The 14,674-nt window shown below is 40.5% G+C and overlaps 1 protein-coding gene across 4 annotated transcripts; it reads right to left on the reverse strand.

Annotated features, from left to right (window-relative positions):
* Window positions 1-2,182: 2,182 nt before the first annotated feature.
* Window positions 2,183-14,665, reverse strand: rpap1 (RNA polymerase II associated protein 1). Of its 4 annotated transcripts, none has more exons than XM_067480798.1 (27): window positions 14,558-14,665; window positions 13,707-13,894; window positions 13,312-13,460; window positions 13,103-13,195; window positions 12,894-13,017; window positions 12,584-12,751; window positions 12,203-12,433; window positions 11,484-11,599; window positions 11,289-11,387; window positions 10,933-11,034; window positions 10,682-10,849; window positions 10,380-10,559; window positions 10,129-10,263; window positions 9,878-10,048; window positions 9,213-9,370; window positions 8,769-8,939; window positions 8,452-8,647; window positions 8,075-8,184; window positions 7,688-7,883; window positions 7,269-7,415; window positions 6,993-7,135; window positions 6,267-6,699; window positions 5,850-5,968; window positions 5,502-5,733; window positions 5,243-5,419; window positions 3,618-3,674; window positions 2,183-2,710 (listed from the first exon to the last, which is right to left on the reverse strand). In XM_067480798.1, the coding sequence occupies exons 2-27, from the start codon at window positions 13,888-13,890 to the stop codon at window positions 2,561-2,563; spliced, it is 4,209 nt and encodes a 1,402-aa protein (XP_067336899.1). In that variant the 5' UTR covers window positions 13,891-13,894; window positions 14,558-14,665; the 3' UTR covers window positions 2,183-2,560. The 4 variants fall into 4 exon arrangements, with proteins under 4 accessions (XP_067336899.1, XP_067336898.1, XP_067336896.1 ...); XM_067480797.1 differs by having other exon boundaries at window positions 12,587-12,751; window positions 12,867-13,017; XM_067480795.1 differs by having other exon boundaries at window positions 12,867-13,017.
* Window positions 14,666-14,674: the final 9 nt, after the last annotated feature.

The raw sequence follows: 14,674 nt of genomic DNA on the forward strand, positions 1-14,674 counted from the left end.
TCTTTGTTTAGAGTTAGATAAGAAGATCACTACCAATTCTCAGGCCTGTACAATAGACAATGCTTCAGGCAGCAAGCAATATCCTTTTTTGAATAATTTAACAAAATTGATATAACATGTTAATTTAAGGGCTTTAGAGGGGCCGTTTCAAGATGTTTCAAACTTTTCCTTTAGTCTTTTTTCACTTTCAACTGTTCCCTTTCAGGGGTCACCACGGTGAATCCTGTGCCTTCATCTAGCCTTATCCTCTGCATCCTCTTCTCTCAGACCCACTAACTTCATGTTCTCTTATGTCCTGCACCACTCTAACATACTTCTCTGCCACTCCAGACGTCCTCATACAATACCACAGCTCCTCTCTCAGCACCGTCATACGCTTTCTCTAAATCTACGAAGACACAATGCAACTTCCAAGACTTTCTTTGTACTTCTCCATCAGCATCCTCAAAACAAGTACTGCATTTGTTTGACTCTTTCTAGGCATGAAACCATATTGCTGCTCAAAAAATGCTCACCTCTGTCCTTAGCCTAGCTTCTACTACTCTTTCCCACGACTTTATTGCTGATCAGCTTTATTCTGCTTTATTATGTAGTTGCCACAGCTCCACACATCTCCCCTCGTTGTTAAAAATGATCACGAGTACCTTCTACGTTCTTGAAGACCAAATCTGTCCATCACATTCTCTTCACCTCTGTTCCCGTCACCAACATGTCCATTAAAATCTGCACCAGTCACCACACTCTCACCTCTGGGGATGCTCTGCATCACTATATCTAACTCTCTCCAGATTTTCTCTTTCTCCTCTAACTCACATCCTACCTTTGGGACCACTAACCACTAACAACATTGAACATCACACCTTCAATTTCCAGCTTCAGACTCATCACCCTGTCTGATACTCTTTTCACCTCCAGAACATTCCTGACAAAGTCCACATTCAGGATAACTCCTGCTCTATTTCTCTTCCTATCCAAAACAACTTGAACCCTGCTCCTAAGCGTCGAGTCCTTCTACCTTTCTACCTAGTCTCCTGAACACAGTATATCCACCTCCCTTCTCCGCATCATGTCAACCAACTCTCTAGCCTTCCCTGTCATAGTCCCAACATTCAAAGTCCCCACTGTCAGTCCTACACTCATGGCTTTCCCCTTCTCCCTCTGCCTACGAACATGCCTTTCTCCTCTCCTTCTTCCACCAACAGTAACCCAATTTCCACTGTCCGCCTGTAGGTCAGGAGCACTGATGGCGGTCGTTGTTAACCCGGGCCTCAACTGATCCGGTATGGAGGTCATTGTCACGATTTGCATGTTTAATTTGTGTATGTGTTTTACATCCGATGCCCTTCCTCTGCACAAGAACAAGGCTGTGGTGGCAGGCTGTGGTGGCAGATGTGTGTGTGTGTGTGTGTGTGTATATATACACCTCATAATTCATGTATATGTGCTTTATACCGTATGATGAGGACTATGCCCATTACTATGCCAATGACTATGAGTTTCCTGCAGCCCAGCATCCAACCACTTCAGTTCTGCAATAAGTATGGAACCTGGAGGGTTTTTACTTCTGAATTAGTTCCTGTTTAAGAATGATTTGCAATTCCACCTTCGTGTTATTTAATACTGATCCTGCATAGTGCACAAAGTAATTACCAAAGAAAAAACAAAAAACTGTTCTGTTACGTATCTTAAATTGATACAAAATAAGATATTGCTAAAATGTTAATGCGTTTACAATAGCAAAATCATCTTTTGTGGTATATGTGTTTTTAATGGTTTAAGAATATACTACACATATCAGATACAAAAAGCCTTGATATATTCTCTCTACCATAAATCCTAGTAATGAGGGAGGTTTAATAGGACATTAACTTCATCAGAAAATTATAAGGTGATGATGTTATAATGCTTCTAAAACTCACCTAACTGAGCACAAGCAGGGGAGATATAAATGTGTGCATGATTACACGCGTGAACTCACACTCACAGACACACAGACACACACACACACACACACAAGTGAAATAATGTCTTTGTTAGGAAAAGATTTTAACTGAGTGTTATCAGTGATAGTGTGAGGGAACAATGTATTACAAACCAATCAAAAATAATGTTTATGGCACCACTTCTTCTGTGGTGTTGTCAAACTCAGTTGTACTCAGAATGAATAAATTTAACACTTAAGTTGCACAAACACCAAAAACAGGTTTTATTTACAAAGCACTTGTAAAGCAGGATATTTGTCTTTACTCTGAGTTCAAGACTAGTCCAGAACGGTTATTTAGACACAGAATAACCCAGGCAATGTGATGGTGTCACAAGGGAAAAACATGGACATGTTTGTGGAACCTTTAAAAAGAGAGAAAACCAAAAATAATCTTGTGTCCATGCTAACTCTTGTCCAAAAACCCACATTTTAGGTAATTAATTTGTTTGCCATTGCCAAACTTTCTTGCCCAGCATCATCTACTCAGGCCCATCTCTCCTTCCAATTGCCTTCTGTTCCATACTATTCCAAGAGTATTTTCTGCTATTGGCTGTTTTATCTTCTACCTGTTCCACGTCAATCTTTTTTGTCATCGCTGCTGTCCTGCAGTCCACAAACACTCTCCAAATGCTTGGCTCTAATAGGAGGCAACTGATCATACATATCGAAGCCAAACTTTGAGTGCAGATTTGGCAGACGGAAGAGCAACAAATGGTTCCTCAACACCTGGAAATGAAGAAAAGAGATAGGACAGAGGTGAGTAGAGCAGCAGAAGTAGATGTGTAAACCAGTAATTCCCAGCCAAGTGTGTTCGCACTACAGGGAAATTTCTGAAGTTGCCAGGGGTTTATGGAGAGACTGTGGGGCAGCTCAACTAAGTTCACACACACACAAAAAAAGATTGGGATTCCATGAAAGCTAAATGATATTATAATAAAACCAGGTAATACATGATAATAATAATAATTTGTTCATTTGTTTTAAATCTCACTTAACATGAGAGAGAGGCATATTGATAGCGACACAGGTCTTAAAGTTGGGGATGTAGTAACAGTCCAAAACGCATGCGCTTGTAGGGCAGATTGAGATCAGGAGTCTGTGACGAATGGAGAAGCAAATGACCAATGCAAGTCTAATGCCAGTGAGGTAAACTAATAAATAACAATTTGTACTTGATGTTCATGATATACAGTAGTAGCTTCCTACATCTCACAGTGAACAAGCCATGATACATCATGAATATCACATTTACAAAAACCTGACCCTGGCTCTCACCAGCTTGGAGGTGTAAAACTTGTTTGTGTGTAAAACAAATTACATAGGAAAGCCAAAGATGAAATACATACAAGAACAGGATGGTACCGAACTTTCCTAAAAAATGAACAACGAAATAGCAACCACAGATACTACAGATGATAGGGACAAACAGTCCTGACTTGGGACAGTGGTCCACAAGATAAAACACAGCAAGAAACTAACTGGTTTATCAGATAAATTTGGAGAAAAGAGAACAAGCAGAAAGTCCTGTGTGGATTGAGAAGAACATTGGGCACAATCAATAAAGATCTCACAGACTATACAGAGAGGGGAGAGAGGTAGAAAAAAGCAGTGGATACAAAGAGGAGAGGAGTACCTTGTCAGTCATGTAGTAGATTTTCCTCAGCATACTGTGTCGAGCTGCTTCAACCTCCTGAAAATGACGAGAGGATTAAAGATCAAAAACCTCACTTATGTACTAACACGCTGTGTGTCTCAGTGTTTACTAAAAACTCTCCACCTGCAGGTGTATATGTTTTGAGCTTCACTGCTCTGAAATTATATTTCAAGATGTTTCTTCTATTGTAGAACATGAACTCAAATCTCACATGAATAAAAAAATTTATAAATATAAGGGAACCAAGCTGAATTTGAAAGAGCTTGGTTAAGTCAATCAACGACATGACAAATGGATTGGTAGGAATTTCAGAATCTTGACCATTTTTAATCCAATGAGCTCATATATAAAGCAAAACATGTGAATAAATAGCTGTAAAACCACTGAGTGTTTTCCACAAATGCACCCTCTTTGTCAGTGCGGCTTCAGCATCTTCTGAATTTGGTAATTTGTTACACATATGGCTCTTTGCCCTTGGGTTTCATTGTGGCTGAAGAAAAAAAAGCCACAAAGCACAGACATGAATACATAGTCAGAAAATGAATGGACATGAGGAACAACTGATTTTATAGTGAGGTTTGACTTGTTTTATTTTATGTAGCCTTTGGGAGCAGTTTTTCAAATTAGGAAAACAATTTCCTGCACTGAGAGAAAACACAGACGGTCGCAAGAAAATGTAATGGAGCTGTTTACAATTTATTGGCTTTAACTAAAATTGGTAATGAAAAAATGCGATCTTCTCTTCTCTCAGGTCAAATATCAACAAACACACAACTTCTTAACTGCTAAAACACAAATGAGCATGATCATTTATGTTTTTACTGAACACATGCAATAAACATAAAAAAAAGTAATAGCAAAACTAGGCTTTTGATGTCATAACATGCCAGATGGAATCCAATCAATAAAACAAGAATAGAGGTGTGGTTTAGTACATCCTTAAATTATAAAAACACTCAAACAGTGTCAGTGTGCTATTCAAAAACAGCATCTGGCTGATATGAATCATGCCTCAATACCTATGATCAATAATTGTTCATTTACATGAAGCTGGAAAGGGTTACAGAGTAATTTTAAAGCCTTTAGATATTAGTCAGTCCGCGTCTATAAATGAAAACGATTTGGTACACTCCAAGTGGGCACCCAGCTAAATCACTCCAAAAGTGCAAGGCAGAATGCTCAATGAGAGTAACAGCTAAAGGCTTGAAGGGTTCATTGGAGGTGGTTAACATCACTGTTCACGAGTCAACCATATGCAAAATACTGAAGAGGCAGGTCTAATCCACAGCTCCAGGAAGAACCTGCTTGAGGTTCTTTCTGTCAAAGGTGTTTCAACCAATTATACAGTTGTTGCATTACATTTTCCACCATTACATTGTATGTCCAACGACTACTGTATTTTCAATAAAGATACTAAAGAACCTGACTGTTTGTGTTTTATCAGCTTAGAAATATTGTGTTTGTTGATATTTGAGACTATGGTGAAGATCAGATCACATATGATCAATTTATGTGGAAACCAGGAAATTACAAAGAGTGCTGCTGCTTTCTCTTGTGACTTTAAGGAATCTTTCCCACACAGTTTGTGTGCCATGAAGTGATACCTGTGCTGCAGCATCCTGAGAGAAGATGAAGGAGTTGACATGAGACAAGGCAACCACATACAGAACTGGACACCAGCAGTGCTTCAGGGTCCCCATTACCAAGGAGCGGAAGTAAAGATGGAGGAGAGGGAGGGAGTCTTCAGGGGGAGAGGTGTACCTCTCGATGGGGATGCACAACTTCAGATGACAAAGACAGTAAATACATCTAACTCTTGTATTATTTAGTCATATTTTCCACTCTAAAACTACTCAACGTTACCTGTTCCAGAGTGACTCCCAATGACCTGAGCATCCCCACGTGTTCTCCAAACACAGCCAGTCTCAAAGCAACACTGTACCTCTTCTGCAGGGGTAAGAGGATCCAACAGCCAAAGAGCTGGTCTCCAAACGACACAGCTTCATATTGTGCTAAAAGAGCTGAATATAAATCCTGGAAGGAAGCTAAACCCGGAGGAGGGAAGTTCAGGTCCAAAGAATCCAGTCTGGATGGCCTAAAAATGAAGACAAATAGTTTTATAGGATCTTTGCTACCCTTCTCCGTGGTCAATTTAGATTTTACACTGTAAGAACAAGGGTATTAACACATTGTATAGCTGTTATATCAGACCTCGTCAGCAGTCTAAACAGACCCCAGGTCAGTTTCTGAACAGGTCTTTCCAGGAACAAGTCACTGGAACACAGGAACACACAGGATAGACGGGCGAACTTGGCGACAGGAGGGATCACCTAAATATAACAAAATGTTCAGGAAGTCAAATTAACACATTAATTAGTTTGTAAATCAGACAAACTACAGCCAAAGAATCAATTACTTGACAAAAATATGCATTTATTATGGATTAACTTGGTAAATATTAAGTTATGCTTAACGTCATTCTTGCTCAAACATAAATATTTGTTGCAATTTGTTGCAGACACTTTAAGATTTGTTTTATGCTGTAAAGAGTATCTACCTTTTGAGAAAATGTTCTGATTTCAGAAAATACTTCAATACTAAAAAACACAATTTCACTTGTTAATTCACCTTTAGAGCCTCTTCTCTCCACATCTCCAACAGCAGCAACCACTGCAGAGAGTGGGTCACAGTCTGCAGAGACCCCACAGGAAGCTCCTCCACCGCTAACCCTCCACTATCAGACACCCCTGTTCTTTCATACAGACTGACAAGTGGCAGGAAAGGCCAATCAGATGGCAGGATGGGCCCCCTGAGCTCTGGGAGTAAATGGGAATTAATCCAAGGGTTGCGGCCAAGGAAAGAATCTCGGGACACCAGTACGGATGACTCCAGATGGGCCAGGTGAGTGAGGAAGCAGCCTCGTATGGATGGCAGCTGGACACAGGCTTCTCTCAGGAGAGTGCCAGCAATCTGGAGTGAAGGAGATCTATGTTGTTTTGTTTCCTCGTGAAGCTTAAGCTCTTCCAGCTCTATAGCCTCAGGTCCTCCGCTGTGGCCCTCTCTGTAAAGTAAACAAGCCTAAATTGTCTAATACTGTGATAAATAGAAAGCAAGGACGTCACTTTCAGTGGAAATGGCTCTTTGGTTAATATGATCCTAATTCAAAGAAATCCACTTTTAAAAATAATTTAATGTAATAAATTACATTACAATTATAAGCTAATTTATCGAGCAGTGTTCTGAACAAAGTGAGCAAAACAAAAACAAATGACAAAATTTTTGGCCCCTCTGCCCTTGTTGGAACTTTCTGAAACTCAATCCAAAAATAAATGTAGTATAATGGTTTAAACATACGATATAAAGTTTTTGCTAAAGATGATGGAGGAGAGCAGTTCATGTGCCAGGTATTCGCTGCCTGGTAATAACCATGGAAGCAGAACCAGTGCCACCTGGTGGTACAGCGATGCATGTTTGGCCACTTTTGGGTTGGTGGGAACCTGAAAAAAGTAAAAATTTAACTTAATGATAATGAAATATATCAGGTTATTCTAAATGAAACCTGAGCTTACACCAAGACAGAGTAAGATCAGACTGTTAGTAAGTGGGGGTCTGATTTGAGTTGGAACGTACCAGTCTGTGTGCCAGGCGGAGCAGCAGGTAGAGGAGGTTGTGTTCATGTCGGAGAATCCAGGCCCTGGTGTGAGACAGGGGGGGTGTAGCCTGACTGCAGCTACGCAGGTAGCCAATCACATGCTCTGACAGGAGGAGGCCGGTGAACTAGGAAGTAAGAAGGGAAAATATCAATATAATAAGAGAATATAAATATAATAAGAGAAATGGGGAAAAAAATGTAATATACATGATTTTGTTCATGTCATCACAAGATGGCAGCAAAGTATATGTTCCTAGCTCAGTGTCTGCACTAGACTGCCTAGAGGCTACACCTAACGACTACCCTGGAAGATTGTTACTGATGTGTGGTTTGCAGAGTTGTAAATCTGATCAAAAGAAGTGGCCGATATATTAAATGGATTCAAAGGTGACTGTACCTTGGAGCTGAGACCTTTGTGGATGCCTGTGATTGTTTCCAAGAGTAGCCCTAGTCCTGTGAGAAGAGGAAAGGGGGAGCTGGCAACAACCAGCCCAGGTAGACCACTCCGGTTTGGGCGGGCCAAACCAGGTAGGCTAGGTGTGGTCTCTGGGCCCAGATGAGTAGACTGGACATTACACACTACTGAAGAAGGCCTGAAAATGTAAAATAGGTTTACGCACAGTACAGTTAAATGTACATTTGATAAAGACTCTGATGAGTCTTTTTGCTTATAAAACATCAAAGTCTCATTTTTATATGGCTTTATTGTTTTTATCTGGTAGTAAAGGAAGGAATAAGATCCTAAACTGAAATTACTATTTCTCTCACAGCAAGTTGCACTTACTTGATGTTCTTTATAAGGCCTTGCACAAAAGGGTGAGACATTAGAGGGAGGAGGACCTCAGATGTCAGTTGCTCCAGCTCTTGAAGAGTCTCCACTGGCTTAAAACAACTCTACAGAAAAAACAATTCATGATTTAATTTTATTATTAATTATTTAATACAGTATTATGTCTACATTTTGTTAGTGTTGGTGGAGCTAATGCATGCCAAAAATCTTTCCTAGTTGACTGTATTAAATGTCCTAGGATTCCTCAGTTCACCAAGCACTGAGTTCAACCACATTGACATCTTGAGGGTTCCTCATATATTTTCCATTATCTGAATTTAAAGAATCTAAATCACCCATACAACTATGATTTACAATGTAGGAAATGGTACCTGTTTGGAGATCTGATGGTAGTAAGCTTCCAGGTAGACCAGGTAAGCAGGTATCAGAGTCAGACTGCTGTCTTTCTGAACTGGATTGTCAAGACTCTTCACAAAGCCCTTCAAATGTCCCAACAAGGATGCCTGCAACCCTGTGACGTGACCCCATGACACAACAGGAGGTGGAGGGCATTCTTTTCCCATAGAGCTGAGAGTGGTGAGAAACAAATGTCACAACAGTGATACAAAGGAGTGCTCTGTGATGGTAGCATGCGGTAGCATGGTTTATTGAGCCCCTTTCAGTCTTCATCTATTGCATTTATGTGTACCTGACCATGTCAGCCTGTAGCTCCTGGTGGCATCCAGCAGTGTGTGTAACCTGTGTGAGCAGAGAAAGCAGTGCCAGGACTCGCTGGAGCTGCAGAGGCAACAGAGGATCTGAAGGGATCAGTGCTCGGTGAACAGACTGCAATGTTTTCACTAAGGCTGGATACAGGTTTCTGAGGAAAAATGACAACAGTACAGGAATCAAATATGAGCACTGTGAGAAAACAAAATACAAAATAAGCATCTATGGAGTAACAAGCAGGACAATTATGTTTGGGACTTAAGTTAAAAATGAGCTAAAGAGAGTTTTAAAATGATTATTTTCATAATGTTACATTAGATATCACTGAATTAATTAATGTGTGCTTCTGCAAGTTTGTTCTATAGAATTTCTAACAGTAGCTGTCCAGGTGTCCAAACATAAAAACTAAAAGACATGAAATTACATGTATAAATTGCAGGCCTGTCCGTAGCCGGCCGCTACAGCCCACAACCTGTAGGCCTCTGTGGTGATCCTGAGGGCCTCAGTGGGGTCCAGCAACAGCTCACTAGGTTCAGCGCTCAGCAGACATGACAGACGCTCACTAACCCCCAGAGAGTTTAACTGGGGGGAAGAAAGATTGATGTTAGGAAACTATTGCCATTATCCAAAATGTTGAACGGATGCACATAATTTGAAACAACTTTGTACGTCCAGATTTGACTAAAGATTTATATAAAGCGCTGCAGGGTGTACCGCTGAGCTGTTCTCGTTTGTTAGTGTCATGGTTCACTGTTCTGCTCTGCTAAGATTAGTAGGATGTCAGAGTATTCACAAAATCCTACACAACTGTCTTGCAAATAGCCTCAATCTATCTATGACTTAATATAAAGTCACTTAAATGTGCTAAAATATATCACATTTAATGTTTCACTGTTTAATGCTTTGTATTTTATAGCATACATAAGGGAAGCTGTCTGTAACTTCCACACACAAGTGCACACCTTTATGACGACGTAATCAGTTTTTCATGAAATCTCAAAATCATAGGGTTAATCAATGATAATCTCCTGTTCATTCGAAGCAGCCGATTGCAGAATCATTGTAACAATAAAAGTCTGTAACAATTACCAGTCTGGCACAGGCATGTCTGCCAGAAGCAGCCAAAACTCTTAATAACTTCATGGCGCTGGCTAGTGGGAGTCCATGAACAGACTGAGGATTGGGTGAAGTTGGTGGAGGCCAGGAGGTGGGAAGGAAGCTGGACATTACTGTTTCCATCAATCGAGGACAGTCCAGCACCTGAGAGTTAAATATAGACAATAGTAGCTCAGTGGCTGAGTAAATGATTTAAGTGTGACTAAACCGGTTAATGTACTTACCTGGGTGGCTGATGAAGATGAGTGCCTAGTGATGCGAGTCAGGACATCTAGGACATCCTGGACAACTCGAGACGATGGTATTACTACTTCAAGAATGTAACGTAGCCTGGGGAGTAGTTTCATCTTTAACAGACCCTAAAACACACAGTAAAAAAGGCTGTAATTTCGCTACAGAAAATCAATTGGTTAAAAGGGATGAGATAAAAGATATAAGAGATAAAAGAGATAAAAAAGGAATTTTGCTCATTCACCTTAATGACATCCTGCCTGGCCACTTCATGATCACTCTTCCTCTCTTCCTTCTCTCTGTTGGTCTCCTTCATACTTTCGTCCAGCCCTTCATCCTCCTCATCTTCCTCCTCCTGGGCAGATGGTAGCAGAGGGAAGGTGGACAGGCCTTGAAACCAGGAGAAGGTACAGTCCAAACCCTCCTGAGACAAGTGGGAATTGGAAGAACTAGACATTATTTTGAGATCATTTATTATTATTTTGAAATTGGAGATATAAATCAGCTTGTAAAAGAATAAAAGAAGGTGTAATATTCAGAACCTACTTCGTCTTCTGCACAAACTAGAAGTGCTTTAAGAGTGTGCACAGCTGCAGACATCACGCCCACCACACTGTCATCCAGTGCAAAGCGAAGTAGGAAGAGCAGGCCGGCATCGAGCAGAGTGGACATCACATTGCCCTTTAGTACTGACAGGTACTCTCCAGCACGTGCCTGGAGGTTAAAAGAAAATGCAGCATAAATGAGTAGAGATACAGTAGATATGCGTTACACCTACTTTGTGTTTGTTTGTGTACCTTTGAGAGGATTTTAGCTAGAGTGCTGAGGGCCAGACTCCTCTGCTGGATGACTTGACTCCGAGACAATAAGAAGAGCTCCTGCAGAGAGTAACCTCCCCGCTGAAGAGAAATCCTCAATGTCAAGAATGTCAAACAAACTTAAGGCTACCCTAGTTTTTAGATTCTATACCTACACTCCGTATTATTTATTACAATTCTGTTAAAAACTGGCATAATTCTTTCTCAATGCTATAATGGGAATTGTATTCAAGAGCATCTAAGTTTAAGAATTTCACGTAACTGCACCAGGAGAACCAAAAACACTAAACGAAAACAAAAAGACACATTTTGAATGGGATTAATTTCCTACTGACTTCAGGCTCCTCTCCATGGTGGTGCAGACCCAGGTGGGTGGGCAAATCCTCAGTGGGTAGGATCAAGCTACCAGCAAAGTCAAAACGAGCCTGCATGGCCTATCAGGACACACAGAACCACATGACACAGTGGCTGAGTTAAGTGAATAAACTGTAATGGAAAATGCAGAAGGTTAATCAAAAACCATTTCTTACTTTCTTGGTTCCTTTCCTTCTTGGTGTGGGCAAGTCTCTCATCCACTCCAGCTTCTCTGGCTCCAGTTTATCCATGTGAACCCATTCTTTCTGAGGTTTTACTGGCACATCGTCCACTAAATTCACACACACACACAGTGGGGCAGAATCCCATTGAGTAACAAGGTACAATTGCTTATATGACAGACAAACAGAATGACATAAAAGATGAGTTATATCTGTCTTCATATGATCTTATAGCAATATTTCAATCAAGACTGGTAAGATTCTCCAAATGGTGTGCAGTAGCTTTAAGTGCCCACTCGTGGCTCAGCCTTTCTACTAATCACGCAAAGTTATCAGCTTTATGTCTGGATTTTAGCCATGCAGCACAAGCATCCCACATTAGTTCTAAAATTAAAAGTTGGATGCTTAAGAGAGCAGAGAGAGGTAAGTAAATTAAAGGGCAAAACATTCAGAAAGATAAAGGCAGGAATGAAGGAACAGAAGTTTGGCAGACAGCCACGTATGCAGATGATCGATCAGATTTTTATTACAAAGTATCAGCAAAAGAAGTCAACTTCACAACGTTGAATGAAGCAAGAGGTAACTTAAAAAAAAAAAAACAGCTTAGTCATGCACAGAGCCTACATGCCATTGGTCCACTAAAATTTCACTAGCAGCAGAGAGCAAGAAATGACAAACTAGAAGTGATAGAGTTTATTTTCAATCCATCATACCAGTCATAGCAGGTGGAGCTGACAGTCCCTCCTCCCCCTCTTCCACTTCCATCTCCACTTCTTGGGGCTTCTGAAACAGCACAGCAGCACTGGTGGAGTCAGATTCTCTCCTTGCACTTTCAAGAGGAATAGTTCCTTCGTTGCTTTTGGCCTCGGGCTGTTGGGATGGGGAGACAGAGGATGGGACGTTCTGCATTTTGCAAGATCTAACAAACTCTACCAGTCTTGGATCTGGGAAGCAGAAATAATCATGTTACAAACTGCGGTACAAACAAAAATGAAAAGTACAGTTTTGAACTTCACTTTACTTGACTCGATAGAAACTCAGCACATGAACATATATTAAATACTTATTGATTATCATTTGGACAAACATCTCACTACCAAGCTGGAATAAAAGTTTCTTCTGCTCCTCTATTATTTCGCACTCAGACAGTGCCTGCAGTTTGGCCTGGTTCTCCACGTGGATCCTTAAGGTCTCTCCTGGGCTATCTGGGCCCATAAGACCTTGACCAGTCACCAACCTAGGACCTGAGACTTTAGGCAGTTCTAGTAAACAGAGATAAGCAAATAGTCAAAGACAAAAGGCAAAAAATGTCAAGAGGGTTGTGTTTGGTAAAAACACTTAAATAAGTTCACTTATCACACTGATGTGTATCCATACTAGTCTCAGGGGGCAGGTTCTGCTCACTGGGTTTTGGGGTCTGAGCAGCTTCGGGTGCAGCATGTAAAGGTGTTACGTTTTCCTTAAGCCTCTGAGCAGCAATCTGACGAGCAAAGATACTCTTTTTCCCACCATTTAAAGACAGAGGCACCTGGTTTTAAGGAGAAGTTCACTTAGAATATTAAAATGCATGAAATGCATGATTGTATAACTATAACTAAATTATTTCTTTGTACCTGACTGCTGGTTTCTGAGCGGTGCAGTACTTTAGGGAAAGCCATGCCCGTAAATACAGGTAGAGACACTGGAGTGGAGCTGGTATCTCTCTCCTTGAACACAAATATGTAACAGCCAACACAGAAAAGATGCTACTGTGCATAGTGCACGATCATTTATACAAAATTCAGTTTTATTTACTAAGTTGATTTTTGCAAATGGCACTTACAACAATCCGGGAGAGAACAACACTGATATGAGTGTCGTGCCTGTCTAGTCTGTCCTCAGCATTCTCATCTTCAAAGGTGACTTGACTGGCTTTGAAGCGGGACTTCTTTGAAGGGGCTGGTGTCAAAGAAGGGAGTTCATCTGGAAGATCTACACGAAGGATAGGAGTTTAACATCAGGTCTAGGGGTTCTGCATTAAATAATCTTTTAGATAAAAACTCCACACTGTTGTTATTTGTTATCTATACCTACCTTCACCTACAGGAACAAATAACATATGTGTTAAATTAATGTCTATTAGGTAGCCTGCTTGACTAATAATAAGCCTGGAAAATATGTGGATGGTCAAATTTTCAATAATACTCAATACAAAAAAATAACCAAATATATCTTTACCTTCTATGGTGACCACATCTCTCTGACTTCCTTCATCCTCCCTGTTATGATCACCTGCTTCACCTCTTCTCTTGTCAGGTCTGCGGACCACATTGGCAGCAGATGGAGCACCGGAGATCAGAAACTGCTCCTGCTCTCTCAAGAGGTCAGCCTCTGAGTCAGTTGGGTTGGGACGCCGCAGCATCCCTCTGAAGGTCACAAGACGTTATTAATGACACAGATATTATTGCCATAGTTAATTCTACTTCTTTTTGCAAATTGTGTCTCTCCATAATTCTCTGCCTGTCCCAAACCCGCAGTTTTTCTAGCTAATCTCTCCACCTAACCTAAGCTTTAACACTGTTTAAGACATAAGACTGTCCCAATTGGAGAGAGAGGAGATCATTTCAGATGGGGTCCAAGGCTGGTGGTTACCCACAAACCTAACGACTGTAACCCTGGTGTCAAATAAATGAAATTTAATCCAAACTAAACCCCATTAAAGCGGACCTCTGTCTCATCATACTTAAGTTAGTTCATACGCTTCATTTAACATTATACATCTGTGCATGTTTTGAGCGTGAACTTGTTTAGTGTTAGCTTATTTTATTGCTATTTAATGTTATCTATGAATGTAGGAAATAACCAACTAAACACAGAAAACACACGTGTGGCGTTAGGCATTTTTGAGTCAAAATGATTTAACGCTAAAGTTAACTTAATGCACCGTACAGTTAGCGTTAGTTTTATGTTAGCCTTAAATCTTAAACCTCAATATGTTTAAAATAATATGATCCAAACCACGAACTTACAGTATCAACACAAAGCGCTTGTCTGTATTGGTTAAAATATTAACAGTTGCGTTTGCTAACCTTCAGTCTAATGTTGGATCCGCGATGCACAACACTCAGTACAACCGGGGTGGAAGGAACGCACGGAAGAGTTTTAATGTAACACCAAACTCAAATTTCAAAATAAAGGTTGTGGCA

This window comes from Channa argus, chromosome 16, assembly GCF_033026475.1.
Source record: "Channa argus isolate prfri chromosome 16, Channa argus male v1.0, whole genome shotgun sequence".
Taxonomy (NCBI): Eukaryota; Metazoa; Chordata; class Actinopteri; order Anabantiformes; family Channidae; genus Channa; species Channa argus.

Coding starts and splice junctions, on each gene's coding strand:
- rpap1 (XM_067480795.1), bottom strand. CDS start 13,890: ATGCTGCGGCGTCCCAACCCAACTGACTCAGAGGCTGACCTCTTGAGA. Junction 12,434..12,583: donor ACTTTTATTCCAGCTTGGTA/GTGAGATGTTTG, acceptor TCTGCTTCCCAG/ATCCAAGACTGGTAGAGTTT. Junction 3,675..5,242: donor CTCAGGATGCTGCAGCACAG/GTATCACTTCAT, acceptor CGTCATTTTCAG/GAGGTTGAAGCAGCTCGACA.